This window comes from Syngnathoides biaculeatus, chromosome 12, assembly GCF_019802595.1.
Source record: "Syngnathoides biaculeatus isolate LvHL_M chromosome 12, ASM1980259v1, whole genome shotgun sequence".
Lineage (NCBI taxonomy): Eukaryota > Metazoa > Chordata > Actinopteri > Syngnathiformes > Syngnathidae > Syngnathoides > Syngnathoides biaculeatus.
Window position 1 is genome coordinate 25,649,459 of NC_084651.1, and position 14,843 is coordinate 25,664,301.

A 14,843-nucleotide genomic window follows, 5' to 3' on the forward strand; every position below is an offset into this window, starting at 1 on the left:
AAATGTACAGGTGTGGTCAATCATGCCCGCAGATAAAGTTACGGGTGTGGTCCACCAGTCATGCCTACAGATATAAAGTTGTGGGTGTGTGTTCTGTTTGTAATTATGAGTGTACCACTTTAAGAGCGGAGGGGGGCTGTGTCAGGTAAACTAGGAAGCGGTGTCAGGTAAACTAGGAAGAAGTAGGCTGAGTAGAGACTGTGTGCTTCCGTTATAAAAAAAAAAAAAGACGTAAGGCTGTGGTTCACTGCGCTGGATTGGTTTTCATGTGCGCTGAGTGTGTGCGACAAGAGTGCAAATGCGCAGTGGCTCAGCTTAGAGAGATAATTGGTCAAGACTACACAAAATAAGCGACAACTTTAAATATGTATGTATTTCTACTCGCAACAAATTTTAGGCGCGTGATTTTTCGTGCTCGACTGTGCAGATTTGAGAGTGTGCCTGTCACATCACTGTGACTGCACTTCATAAACGTTTCTCAGGCATTAACAGTTTCTCACATCCCTCATTTGAACATCCAAAAATCAAAACCTGTTGGAAGTCAAAATATTTAATTGAGGAATAAATATGTAAACGAAGTAAATTACATTTTAATGATCAATCTATGAGGTTGAACACAAAATTATTCATAGCGACTCAGGTGTATTGGCCGTCCCTCTTTGTCCTGGCGGGACTCTGCTGTACCGCCTTTTTATGCTAAAGCCCTTTGTAACAGGTGTCTTTTTTGAGAATTCTATGGGTCATTGTTGGTGTTCTTTTTTCGTCTGGGAGAGCATATTCTTCAGACATCGCACCTTCGATTGTGTTTGAGAACTGAAGGAGTAATGCTTTGCACAGATCCATCGAAACGCTGTGGGGCATGCTTGGCCGCCCCTGGTGCGGGTGGACAATTGCTGCCGGACGAGCGCACCCGAGCTCACTGCAGTTTGCTGAAGGTCAATCAATCTCCTCCATGCCATGTCTCCTGTACTGTACAGAATGCATTTAGCTTGTCTAGTTTACATAATTGTTTGATGCTAGCAATGTACCTCATTTGTGCTGAAAAGGAAGAAGCGGACAAGTGTTGAGAAAGAGGATGAGAATGTACTAACAATCACTTGATCGCAACCACGGCCAATGAACTGCACGGAACTCGGGTGCACTCGCCCAGTGCAGAGTTTGCGAGCCACCCTAAATACAGGGACCACCGCCGCAGCACAACGCGTCATGGCTCAACCTGTACTGCACTATACGTACAAACAGCATGTATAATGCAGGGGTACCCAATATGTTGATTGCAATCAACCAGTTGATCACCAAGGCAGTTTTGGTTGATTATGTGACACTCCCCCCACTAAAAAAAAGACATCAGCTCATTATCGATTTCATGACGTGTGTGGCAAAAACGTCGACCACACACACCTCGATAGAAGGACAGTCGGTTTGACAAATCCTGGCCTCTTTTAATGTGTCATGTGCACATAAGGCGTGTTCTATAAAGCTGGCTTCCCGTTTACTGACTCTCGCCAACACCCAACCCCCTGGTAAATCACGAGAGGCTGGCTGCTTGAAAAGTTAATCTTGGGGCTAAAAAGTTTGGGCACCACTGGTATAGTGGGGATTGAAACTATTCAAATCCCCCTAAACCTTTTGCTTTGTTATTTTGCAGGGATTTACTAAAATTAATTTCTATTCCCCTTAATGTACACACAGAACCCCATATTGACAGAAAAAAAATGGTATAAATTTTTGTAGGAAAAATAAATAAATACCACAGCCACAAATATTGAGGCCTTTTATTAAATTTTTATTTGATACCCCATTTTGAGCTAATACAGTCATGAGTCTTTTTAGGAATTATTCCAGTTTTTCACACAAAGATTTGGGGATCCTCTGCATTTCTCCTGGCAGATGCTGCCAAAATAGATGGTGAACGTTCGTGGACAGCCAATGCTCAATTGGGTTTAAGTCAGGGCTCTGCCTGGGCCATTCACGAACAGTCACGGACTGAGGCCACTATCATTTTTGCTGTGTGCTTAAGGTCTGGTCGTCCCAAACGTTTTCCATTTACAGAATATGGAGGCCACTGTGCTCTAAGGTACCTTAAGTGCACCAGATTTTATAACCATGACCTGATCTGTTCTTTGCCACAATTCTGTCTCTGACCTCTTCAGGCAGTTCCTTTGACCTCATGATTGTCATTTGCTCTGATATGGACTGTAAGCAGTAAAATAGACAGGTGTGTGACTTTCCTAATCCTAATCAATGTAATCAAACACTGCTGTCCTTGAATAAATGTGTAGAACCAATTTAAGGATGATCGGATGAAATGGAGAGCACCTGAAAATGTGTCAGAGCAGAGGGTCTGAATAGGTGTCTGTTGATTTTTCAGTTTTTCTTAATATAATCTTTAAAAATGTAAAAAAAAAAAAAAAACTTCTCAATATGGGGTGCTGTGTACATTTGAGGAAAAAAATTGCAAATGGCTACAATATAAAAATTTAAGGCAGTATGAATACTTTCTGTTCCCACTCACACACAAATTTTTTTTAAGAAAGTATGCAGACTATCATTCTGATTTTTGCTACTCGACAAATAACAATCAGAAACGAAATTGCTCAAATTTCAGAGGATACCTTGCAGACAAAAAGTAGCAGGTCGGCATGACAGGTGAAGTCCATAGAGAGGAGGAAGAGGGCTAGCTTCTGCACCACAGAGATGCAGCGCTCATGTGACAACGTAAAGGGCAAGGGTTCAACTTCTGGTGCTTCTTTGGCTGTTGGTGACTCCGTGTCCAATGTTGAGCGCGGCCATTCAGCCGTCCGCCGAAGACGGATTAGGTCTTTAAAGTGCTAGGACAGTCAGAAATGTTGAGCGTAAATTCATGTTTCGAAAGAGCGAACAGAAACTTAAAAGTGTTAAACTGTGAAGAGCCACTCAATTCAAAATCACAAATCTGTCTTCTAACAATACCGGGAAAACCTGCATTGCAAAATCATTCTTTTCCCTCTTATTTAAACTCTTAAAAAAACAATGATAATTAACAGGATAATTTACCTTGGATGTGGCTTGTTTGAGTTTGGCTTGTTCCACCAAGAGTTTGTAGGAAGAGCCCTTGTTGCTTTGGATCTTCTCTTTCTCAATCTGTTCAACTAAAGCTCTTTGTTTTGCCTTCAATAGATTTAACTGCTAGAAGGAAAGGCGTGTAATGAATATCTGTCCTGCAAAATATTCTCCTCCTTAGAACCGATTACAACCCATTAGCACAAATGGAATGAAACGATTTCTAATATTTCAAAAGAATGAGTATTCAAATTATATAATGATGAGCAAATTGGATGTGAAAATGAGATGAAGGAAAAATGTGAAATATCAAGGAGGCAGACTAGATAGTGATAGGGCAGAACTAATCTAAAAAATGTGTAGCTACTGGGACACAAAAAACATTTGAGTTTAAAATGTAAAGATCATTTGTAATCTATCAGATTACATATTCAGAACTGCTGATTGTTTAGGTTGGTGCTGTACCAATGAAGTTATAAAGTTCAAAATGGTTAAGGAGTGAGCGCTTTCATTTCTATGTGAAAGAATAAAGGGAGTGTGTATGGAAGCATGCCAACTTTTTTCAAGAGGAAGATACTCAAAGAGAAAACAGTTCAAGTGGAGGCCACTATTTCAGAAAACCTGGTGTGACATGTTCACAAATTCTTTGTGTAATATGTAAACAAATGTACCTGTACCTGCTTGTGGTGGACAAGCTGCTTGCGAATCTTGCGGGAGTAGAGTCTGTCAAGGCTACTGGTGCCTTAACTGATCTGCTGGTGCTCTGAGAGTGAAGGCTGTTATTGATAAAGCTCCACTGAATACCTAAAAACAAATATATATATATATATATATATATATATATATATATATATATATATATATATATATATATATACACACACACATGTTTCAAGTGGCTAATAAAACATTTGTGGAATCAAGCCTGTGGAACAAAAATGCTCATGTACCTGTAAATGTTCTCTCCCTTTCTTTGCCTCCAAGGGGCTTCTTCCCACCTGAAGCTTCATCTTCTATACTCGTGACATAGTCCAAAAGTCTGGAAACAAGCATCACCACCCAGCTAATCATCGGGATATCCAAGACACCTGGAGAAAACAGCCACAGTCAGGCTGACTTAAAACTAATTAGTTTTTTTTTTGTTTTGTTTTTTTTTAAATCAAATCAGATACAATTCTACCTTCAGTCTTGTGCTGTGTAGCATCTTGTGGCAGTTGCAGTGGGGACAACAAGCTGTTCAGGAGGTTCAATTGACCCTCCAACACACCACTGTTGCAAAGGGATCTTTGGCCAAGGCAGGACAGGAGCATAAACACTCTTGAAATAAAGATAAAAAATAAAAAAATAACATACAATCAAAACAGATCATTTAGATTTTTTCAAAGTGGCCATATACAGATTCACTAAACTGACTAGAAATTCTATTTTCAAGTTCCATCATTTACAAATTTAGGAGTAAGGGATACGAGTTCCCTCCAAACGTCTTGGAACGACAAGGCAACCTTTGCCCAGTCTGCCAATCCAGAGGCACTGTCCTCGATGTCCATGAAATGTTACAGAGGCGTGTCAACCACAACAGCCCTACAACATCCAGACCCTTTAGGAACTCCAGGCGAATCTCATCCACCCCCGGGGCCATGCCACCGAGAAGCTTTTCAACCACCTCGGTGACCTCAACCCCAGAGATAGAAGAGCCCTCCTCAGAGCACCCAGACTCAGCTTCCTCGTGGGAACGCGTGTTGGTGAAATTGAGGAGGTCTTCAAAGGATTCTCCCCACCGACTCGCGACATCCCGAGTTGAGGTCAGCAGTGCCCCGTCTCCACTATACACAGTATTGACGATGCACTGCTTCCCCCTCCTGAGACGCCAGACGGTGGACCAGAATTTCCTCGAAGCCCGAGCTCTCCATGGGCTCACCGAACTCTTCCCACGCCCGGGTTTTTGCCTCAGCGACCATTGAAGCTGCATTCCGTTTGGCCAGCCAGTACCTATCACCTGCCTCAGGAGTCCCACAGGCCAGAAATGCCCAATAGGACTCCTCCTTCAGCTTGACAGCATCCATCACTGTTGGTGTCCACCAACGTGTTCGTGGGTTGCTGCCACGACAGGTAACGACCACCTTACGGCCACAACTCTGGTCGGCAACCTCAGCAATGGAGGCATGGAACATTGTCCACTGGGACCCAATGTCCCTAGTCTCCTCTGGGACATAAGCAAAGTTCTTTCAGAGGTGGGAGTTTAAATTCCTTCTGAAAGGGGAATCTGCCAGCTGTTCCCAGCAGACCCTCACAATACGTTGGGGCCTGCTACGGCAGACTAGCATTTTCCCCCCACCATCGGAGCCAACACACCACCGGGTGGTGATCAGTTGACAGCTACGCCCCTCTGTTTACCAGAGTTTCCAAGACATGCGGTCGCAAGTTCGACGACACAACCACAAAGTCGATCATCAAATTGCAACCGAGGGTGTCCTGGTGCCAGGTGGACATGTGAAAACCCTTATGCTTGAACGTCGTGTTCGTTATGGACAATCCGTGTTGAGCACAGAAGTCAAGTAAAAGAACACCACTCAAGTTCTGATCGGGGGGGCCGTTCTTCCCAATCACGCCCTTTCAGGTATCACTGTCATTGCCCACGTGGGCATTGAAGTACCCCAGCAGAATGATGGAGTCGCCAGAGAGGGTACTCTCCAGCACTCCATCTAAGGACTCCAAAAAGGGTGGGTACTGTAAACTGCTGTTTGGTGCATCAGCACAAACAACAGTCAGGACCCGTCCCCCTACCTGCATGTGGGGTGGGGGCAATAAGTATACCCACACCTGTTCGGCGTCTTTCCCTTTGGGCAACTCCAGAGTGGAACAGAATCCAACCCCTCTCAAGAGGACTGGTGCCAGAGCCCAAGCGGTAGGTAGAGGAGAGTTCAACTATATCTAGTTGTAACTTCTCAACCTCACGCACCCACTCGGAATGAGCTTTCCTGCCAAAGAGGTAATATTCCAGGTCCCTAGAGCTAGTTTCTGTAGCTGGGGATCGGATCGCCCCTTTGGCCACTGCCCAACACACTTCGCACCCGACCTTTATGGCCCCTCTCACAGGTGGTGAGCCCATGGGAAGGGGTACCCATGTTACCCTTTTGGGCTGTGCCCAGCTGAGCCCCATGGGTGCAGGCCCAGCCACTAGGCGCGCGCCTTCGAGCCCCACCTCCAGGCCTGGCTTCAGAGGGGCGCCTAAGTGACCCGCGCCCAGGCAAGGGAAACCAAGATCCAATTTTTGTACTCATCATAGAGGTTTTGGGGTCGTATTTTGTCTGGTCCCTCACCTGTTTGCCATGGGTGACCCTACCGGCGGCATGAAGCCCCAGACAACTTAGCTCCTACGATCATCGGGACACACAAACCCCTCCACCACGATAAGTTGATGGCTCGAGGAGGGGTGGAGGGTACTAGTTGCTCCTTTGTTATATTTCAGATTGATTGCTTGAACATGAATTCTTGTTTTTAGCTTTGAGTGTCACCTATGAAAACTGCATTTGCTGTTACACAAATGCGAATGAGAGGGCTTTTTATGTGAGAAAAGCAAACCATTTTGAAGCTTAAGCAAAATCACTCAGGACTAGTCAACAGTGGTTTTTCTTTTTCAGGACATTCCAAATTGTTGTATTGGCTCTGCCCAATATGTGTGCAATAACTCTGGCCAATTTTTCTACTTCTCTCAGCTTTAAAAGTGTTGGGCTTTTCCTATAAACAGGTCTTTCATCTGTTTGCTTAACGCAAATGCAGATTTCACAAGTGAAACCCAAAGCTAAACTAATGTTTAAGCCAGGGGTGCCCAGACATTTTTATCCCAAGATCTACTTTTCAAGCAGCTAGCCTGACAAGATCGACTGGCGGGGGTGGGGGACACGTGCGCATCCCCACGACTGCTGTAAATAGGAGGCAAGCTTGCTAGAACGTGCCAAATGTGCATGAAATCAACGTATTGGCCACACCTGAATCAACCGACGAGGTGGATGAAAGGCATTTTTTTTTTTGTGGCACACCATCAGACGATTGACCAAAACTGCCTCGCGATCAATGCATTGAGCACCCCTGGTTTAAGCAATCAATCTGGAATGCAACAAATGAGCAACTAGAAACACCCAAATGTCACATTCAAATACATTTCCCCACTTGAAAAGTAGGTGGCTTAAAACAAAAGGTGCTCTGACCTGTGTTGTTTTAACAGATTTAAATCCCATGAAATAAAAGCTGTAATTCTGAACTTTTGGCGCATATGCATCTTTTGATCTGAACCCAAATGACTTCAGTAAACAACAAAAAACAAAGCAGCTGACCTTGCCATTTCAACACTGGGACTGTATCATCCTCATGTTAATATAAACTCATTTTCTTTCATTATTATATGTAAAAAGCACACAAGACTTTTATATGATGTATAACATGTAAAGTGTTGCCATTAACTTTCCCACCTGTCTTGCGGAAAGATGAGCAATTGCTCAGAGTTGTACAACTCCTGCAATACATTTGAAAGGAACTGTCCCCACCAGCGTTCACCTCCACACAGCTGTACCAAAAGAAGACCAGCATGAAGACGAATTTTCGGTGTCCCACTGAGGCAAAGGTGTTTGAAGAGCTCCTCACAAGCCTGTGCGTGGAAGGTATTCTGGAGCACTGACGGCACTGAGTGTCCTGATAATATACAGACACATATGGAAGCAAGGATATAGGTTTGTAAATCTTAAGGGGATTGTAAACCTGGAATCCAAAACAGACCCATAAGTGTCTGGTCCCTTCCTCACCATTGTTAGAGTGCAGAAGGCTAAGCAATGTGTCCAGAAGGTAGCGGATGATAGTTCTTAGTTGCTCTGTGGAGGAGTTGTGAACCAGGTCTTGAGCCTCATGAGGCCTGGCCGTGGGTAAAGACTTTCGACTTGCACCAAGTGAAACACGCAATCTCTGGACAGCATGGTGAGCCAGGTTGAGTTGCAACTGAAGCTGGATACAATCTTGGTACGCTGAGAAAACACGTTGGTCCTCTTCTACCACCTTGTCCGGTTTGCGTAAAAAGTATTGAGCATTGTTGGCGCTGTTGAGGGGTGGCAGATCGATATTCTGGAGGAGTGTCTCCAACCGATGGCAAGCGAGATTGTACCTGGTCAACAGGACGAAAATGATCTTAAGACAGTGAAATAAAAAAAATTTTCAAGTAAAAACTGATTACATTTTTAATCTCTTTTGGTGTTGAATATTAAACTTTACTGAGCTCTATCAGCCACAGTGGGGCATCCGTTGACTATATTAGCGAACTGATATGTCTGTAAACCAAGGTGACATTTCCTGTTAAGATGAAATAAATTACAAAAAAAAAACATCAGTTGCAGCTTAATAACAAATTTAAGGGTACTTTTCCTTATCAGGGTGTAGTTAAAAACGGTAAAATATACAAATAACATTTTATAATGAAAAAATATTTTCAGAAGCAAATTACTGTGCAATGTCAGTCATTTTGTATAGTTTCTGCTTTGGGAACCGTGAGTGCATTGTGGAATGTCGTGACCTTTTTTGGCCAACATTTGCCACTGTGATTATTGATCGAATAATTATTACTAACATGCATTTTATTCTCATTTAAAAGGGATGAATTGCATGGCATATGTTGGTACTGAGTAGACTGCCTTGTGAAAGTATTCGGCCCTCTTGAACTCTTCAACTTTTCGCCACATTTCAGGCTTCAAAGATTCAAACAACAGAATCAAGTGGGACACAATCGTGTATATATAATATATGCACGCGCACACACACGCGCACACACACACACACACACACACACACACACACACAGTGCCTTGTGAAAGTATTCAGCTCCTTGAACTCTTCAACCGTTCACAACATTTCAGGCTTCAAACAAAGATATAAAGTTTTTTATCATCAACATCAAGTGGGACACAATCGTTAAGTGTAACGAAATTTATTGGCATATTTCATACTTTAACAAATAAAAAGCTGAAAAGTGGGGCGTGCAAAATTATTCAGTCCCCATGCATTCATACTTTGTAGCTGCACCTTTGCTGCAATTACAGCTGCAAGTCACTTGGGGTATGTCTGTTATCAGTTTTACAAATCGGGAGACTGAAATTTTTGCCCATTGTTCCTTGCAAAAGAGCTCGAGTTGAGTGAGGTTAGATGGAGAGCGTTTGTGAACAGCAGTTTTCAGCTCTGCCCACAGATTCTCAATTGGATTCAGGTCTGGACTTTGACTTGACCATTCTAACACCTGGATACATTTTTTTGTGAACTATTCCATTGTAGATTTGGCTTTATGTTTTGGATCATTGTTGTGTTGGAAGATTCATCTCTGTCCCAGGCTCAGCCCGTTTGCAGACTCCAACAGGTTTTCTCCTAGAATGGTCCTATATTTGGCTCGATTCATCTTACCATCAATTTTAACCATCTTCCCTGTCCATGCTTAAGAAAAGCAAGCCCACACCATGAGGCTACCACAACAATGTTTGACAGTGGGGATTGTGTGTTCAGGGTGATGAGCTGTGTTGCTTTTACACCAAACATCGTTTTGCACTGTGGCCAAAAAGTTCGATTTTGGTTTCCACTGACCAGAGCACCTTCTTCCATAATTTGTGTGTCTCTCAGGTGGCTTGTGGCAAACTTTAAACTAGACATTTTATAGATATCTTTGAGAAATGGCTTTCTTCCCACTCTTCCATAAAGGCTGGATTTATGCAGTGGACAAACTATGGACAGACTCTCCAAACTCAGCTGTTGATCTCTGTAGTTCATCTAGAGCGGGGGTGCCAAACATAAGGTCCGCGAGGAGGTTCGATCAGACCCGCAGGATAATTTAAAAGTGAGAAACTGCATAAAAGACACGGAATACATATTTTTAATCAGATGCAATTCATGGATTATCCACACTAATTTGATCAGAGTAGAAGACAACAGCAGTCTCATTCTGTCAATGACACAAACCCAACACAGGAGACGGTATCAATGCGCCATCTGCTGCTTGTTCCGACTTTGTTTTTACACTGGTCTCCACCCCTCCACTACACCCTCATTAGCCAAAATGTGATTATCCAAATGGAGAAAAGTAGATATGGAGTGTAGAATTTTCAATGAGAAATGGACCACGTCCTATTTATTTAGTGAAATCCACGGAAAATCTTTGTGCTTGGTGTGTTTGCAACAAGTTTCGGGAGTAAAGGAATATAATATTCGACGCCACTACGAGACTCTTGACAGGAAAAATATGACTGGTTGCAAGAACATCTGAGAAGACAAGATGAACGAATTGCAGGTGGGTCTGAGAAAACAGTTTTAAACTTTCATCCAAAGCCGACAAGTTAGTGAAGCAGTGGTAAAAGCCATCTACCCAATTGCTTGTGAAAGAACATTTGCATCAAAACTGTATTCCAACGGTGACTTTGTTAAACGAAGCATGATGAAGGCTGCTGAACTTGTACGTCCCGAGAAGCAACAAGCTTTTGCCAATATTAGCCTGACGACGAATACTATAGCAGAGAGGATTCTGGACCTATGACCAGATTTAGACACCCAATTGAAACAGTCAAGTCATTTATTGCATTTTCCGTTCCAATTGATGAGAGCACTGACATCACATATGTGGCACAATGGGCCTTATTTATTCGTGGAGTTGATGAGACATCGACTGTTACTTAAGGGTTTCTTGAGTTGGTGCCAATGATGGACACCACAACAGCCAAAGACATTTTTAGCTGTGTCGTTGCTGCACTGGACAGAGTTAGATTGGACTGGTCCCGTGCTATTAGCCTGGCTACAGACGGTGCACCATCCATGGTAGGAAAGAAAGGCAGTGTCGCGACAAAGTTCAGAGAGAAAGTACAAGCCCTTAATGGAAGAGATCGTTTCTGGAGATTTCACTGTATTTTGTACCAGGAGGAATTGTGTTGCAAGTCCTTGAAAAAGTACCATGTCATGGAGATGGAGATGGGCACTGTAAATTTCATCCAACCCAGAAGGCTGAACCAACATCAGTTTGACAAACTTCTCAGTGACAACAACATTACCCACAGCATGCCATACCACACTGAATTGAGATGGTTCAGCAGAGGCGGTCTGCTGAGGCATTTCTTTAAGCTACGAGAGGAAACCTGACAGTGCATGAAGAAAAAAGGAAAACCGGTGTCGGAATTACAGTCTCAGGAATGGCTACAGCACCTTGCATTTTTGGTGGATATTACTGAACACTTGAACAGTCTGAAAAGAATGTTGCAAGGCCGTAAAAAAGTTGTCACACTGTTTTCTGACAACATACATGCATTCAAAGGTTTACTGACACAAAAAGGATGATTTTTAGTACATTTTTAATTAAAAAAAAAAAAAACAAAGGCAGCCGGAATGGACCCATCCGTTTTTTCACCACACGACATGATTTTGACGTATATGGCTTCTTGTAACTCCCGCCATAAAAATCCTCAAGGGATTTTTTTTTGGAGAAGAAGCAGGAAGTGATGCAATTAGCAGATGCCCACTCAGGCGGGTTCATGTGTTTAAACAAATTTTACCTGCGGGAAGGTAGCTTTGTTCCTTTGTGTTGGCCAAAATGCCAACTCGTTATATTGCTGGATATTGCTCGAACACTCGGGAGGATTGATTCACTCTTCACACTTTCCAAAAGACCCAGTTTGTCATGAAAAATGGATTGCACAGCAAAGGATGAAAGCTTTGTAGGTTCCAAATGACAGGTTGGTGTGTGTATAGAGCTGTTAAAAAAATAGTTGGGGGGTACAACGGCAGGATTGTTCATCGCCGACGCCGTTGTTGTTCATCGCCGCCGTCTGTGGAATCCGTTTTTAACGACGTTGTTCATCACCTCATTGCGGCCAGGCTGCGGTGGCTTGTCGCGGTCGTGCCGCAGCATTGACGTTCCTTGTGGCTGAGTACGCTACATACAGTCATAAAATCTGTCGGGGAGTCTGTTGTCAGTTAGAAGTGATCCGCATATCATCTAAATATGGCTTGAAACAATCGGGTAGTATTGCCCCGATCACTTCACTCGACTAAAATGTTCTCTTCTTCGAATAGATCTTCCGTGTCAGAAGGGGTGTCGGAAAAATCTGAAAATTTCTGTTGTTCTTCTCCCACAGCAGGTGCCACTGCGTGTTTTCAACGGCGAATGTCCCAATATGACGTCTGCTGATGATGTTGCAGGTAATATGGCTACCACTTGGATGTCGATTGAGACTTCCGCAACTTTGCGCATAGATGACACGCTCTATGCTCATATTTATTTTTTCGTATAGACATTGAAGTGAATAATGTTATATGTATTTTTCATTAAAATATCTATTTTAGAATGTTTATAGGCATGTCAGTGGGCCTTTAAGTTGAAGCTGACTTTGTGGGAGACTGAACTGGCAAGTGATGACCCTGCTCATTTCCCCTGTCTGAGAGATGAGCGTGTGACCAGACCTGATGCGGACGTGAAACGGTCCAAAGACAAGATTGCAGTATTACTGTGGAAGTTTGAGAAACGTTTTCAGGTATTTGGTGAACTTGGGACGGACTTTTCAGTTTTCCACTCACCTTTCACAGTCAAAGCTTCTGATGTGCCAGTCAAAATCCAGCTAGAAATAATTGATTTGCAATGTGATGCAGATTTGAAAGACAAATTTGCTTCCGTAAGTCTGGACAAATTTTATCAGTATCTACTACCAGGCTACCCCAAATTAACAGCCCTGGCTGCTAAAAGTTTGTGCATGTTTGGGACAACTTACCTTTGTGAACAAATTTTCTCAGTAATGAATATCAATTAAACAAAAAGGTGTTCAAGGCTCACAAACAACCACTTAAACAACATTCTGAAAGTGACAGCTAGTCAGGACATGGCACCTGGTATTGATGCACTTGTACAGGCCAAAAGATGCCAATTATCAGGAACAAAAACAAGTCCAGACAAGAGGAACACCGTTAAAATGCTGCCTTAAATATTGTTTGCATTGAAAAAATACAGCTCTGTGAAGATGAATCCTTACGGTGGTGATTAAAAAAAATGTGCTATTTAATGTTAGTCAGCAACTTCACTACAAAAACCTATGGTGGAATTCTACCGTTCATTCAACTACATGAATTTTCAGCATCTATTGGATGTGTGTTTCATGTATGAAGTTTCCCCATTTACAGGATACGTGAATACTTTCTTCTTTACAGATTTAATAGCACTCTCCTTAGTTTGTAAGGTGTAGGCACGGATTAAATTTAGAATTTATATGCACGTGTAAATGGTTTAAAAATTCCTTTCTTTATAAATCCCATTTAATCTTAAAACACATTACTATATTTTTCAACACCAATTAATTGTTAAAGTTTTGTGCCTTTGTACAATCAGTGGGATCAGTTGCAATGCATATTTGTGAATGATAAAAGCAAATTGCACATTTGTCTCAGGTGTTTCATGAAATGTTTTTTTAAAAGGAATGTTCATTAAACTTCAAAATTTTCCTTATGTTCTTTGTGTTTCTTTACATGAAAACAAAGAAAAGACATGATATTTTGGTTATTTATAGCAAGAGTATGGTATAATTTTAATGGTACAGCCCACTTGACATCTACAGAGGCCGTATATGGCCCATAATGTGAAATGAGTTTGACACCCCTGATCTAGAGTGATCATGGGCCTCTTGGCTGCATCTCTGATCAGTCTTCGCCTTGTTCGAGGTTAAAGTTTAGAGGGATGGCCGGGTCCTGGTAGATTTGCAGTGGTCCTATACTCCTTCCATTTCATATATGATTGATTGCACAGTGCTCCTTGAGATGTTTAAAGCTTGGGAAATTATTTGTTTCCTAATCAGTCTTAAAACTTCTCCACAACAGTATCTCGGACCTGCCTGGTGTCTTCATGATGCTTTCTCCACTTTAAACAGAACCCTGAGACTATCACAGAGCAGGTGCATTTATACAGAGACTTGATTACACACAGGTGGATTCTGTTTATCACCATCAGTCAACATAGGATCATTCAGAGATGCTCACTGAAGTTCTGAAGTGAGTTTTCTGCACTGAAAGTAAAGGGACCGAATAATACTGAACGCCCCACTTTTCAGTTTTTTATTTGCTAAAAAGTATCAAATATCCAATAAATTTCGTTTCACTTCACGATTGTGTCCCGCTTGTTGTTGATTCTTGATAAAAAAAAAGTTTTAATCTTACATCTTAATGTTTGAAGCCTGAAATGTGGCAAAAGGTGTGTGTGTGTGTGTGTGTGTGTGTGTGTGTGCATAGATAGATAGATAGATAGATAGATAGATAGAGAGAGATACACAAACACACACACAGTCACTCACATTTGAAAAATGTACGGGTGTGGTCAGTCAAGCCCGCATATAAATGTACAGGGAAGATTAGGGATGGAATCTCAAGACCTTAAAAAAAAAAAAAAACTTACTGAGTTGTTATACCCAAGTATGTAGTAGTTACCTAATACCATAATCATAATTTATTGACATTGACATGTGACAGTATTCTTCTGCAATAAACAGAATTTATTTTGTGAGAAAAATGCCTACTTCAAACTGGATTTACAGTGCAGAAAATAAGTATTTGAACACCCTGCTATATTGCAAGTTCTCCCACATCTATCATGAAGGGGTTTGAAATCTTCTTTTGTGCATGTCCACTGTGAAAGAGATAATCTAAAAAGAAAAATCCAGAAATCACAATGTATGATTTTTTTTTTACGATTTTTTTGTGTGATACAGCTGCAAAAAGTTATTTGAACACCTGAGAAAACCAATATTAATATTTGG

At 42.0% G+C, this 14,843-nt stretch overlaps 1 protein-coding gene across 1 annotated transcript in view; it reads right to left on the reverse strand.

Moving 5' to 3' along the window:
• birc6 (baculoviral IAP repeat containing 6) overlaps positions 1 to 14,843 on the reverse strand; it is a 199,404-nt gene that overhangs the window by 111,929 nt on the left and 72,632 nt on the right. The window contains 8 exon segments of the mRNA XM_061837281.1: positions 2,616 to 2,831; positions 3,037 to 3,168; positions 3,720 to 3,784; positions 3,787 to 3,846; positions 3,993 to 4,130; positions 4,223 to 4,359; positions 7,512 to 7,731; positions 7,842 to 8,194. Coding sequence (XP_061693265.1) covers positions 2,616 to 2,831; positions 3,037 to 3,168; positions 3,720 to 3,784; positions 3,787 to 3,846; positions 3,993 to 4,130; positions 4,223 to 4,359; positions 7,512 to 7,731; positions 7,842 to 8,194 — 1,321 coding nt within the window.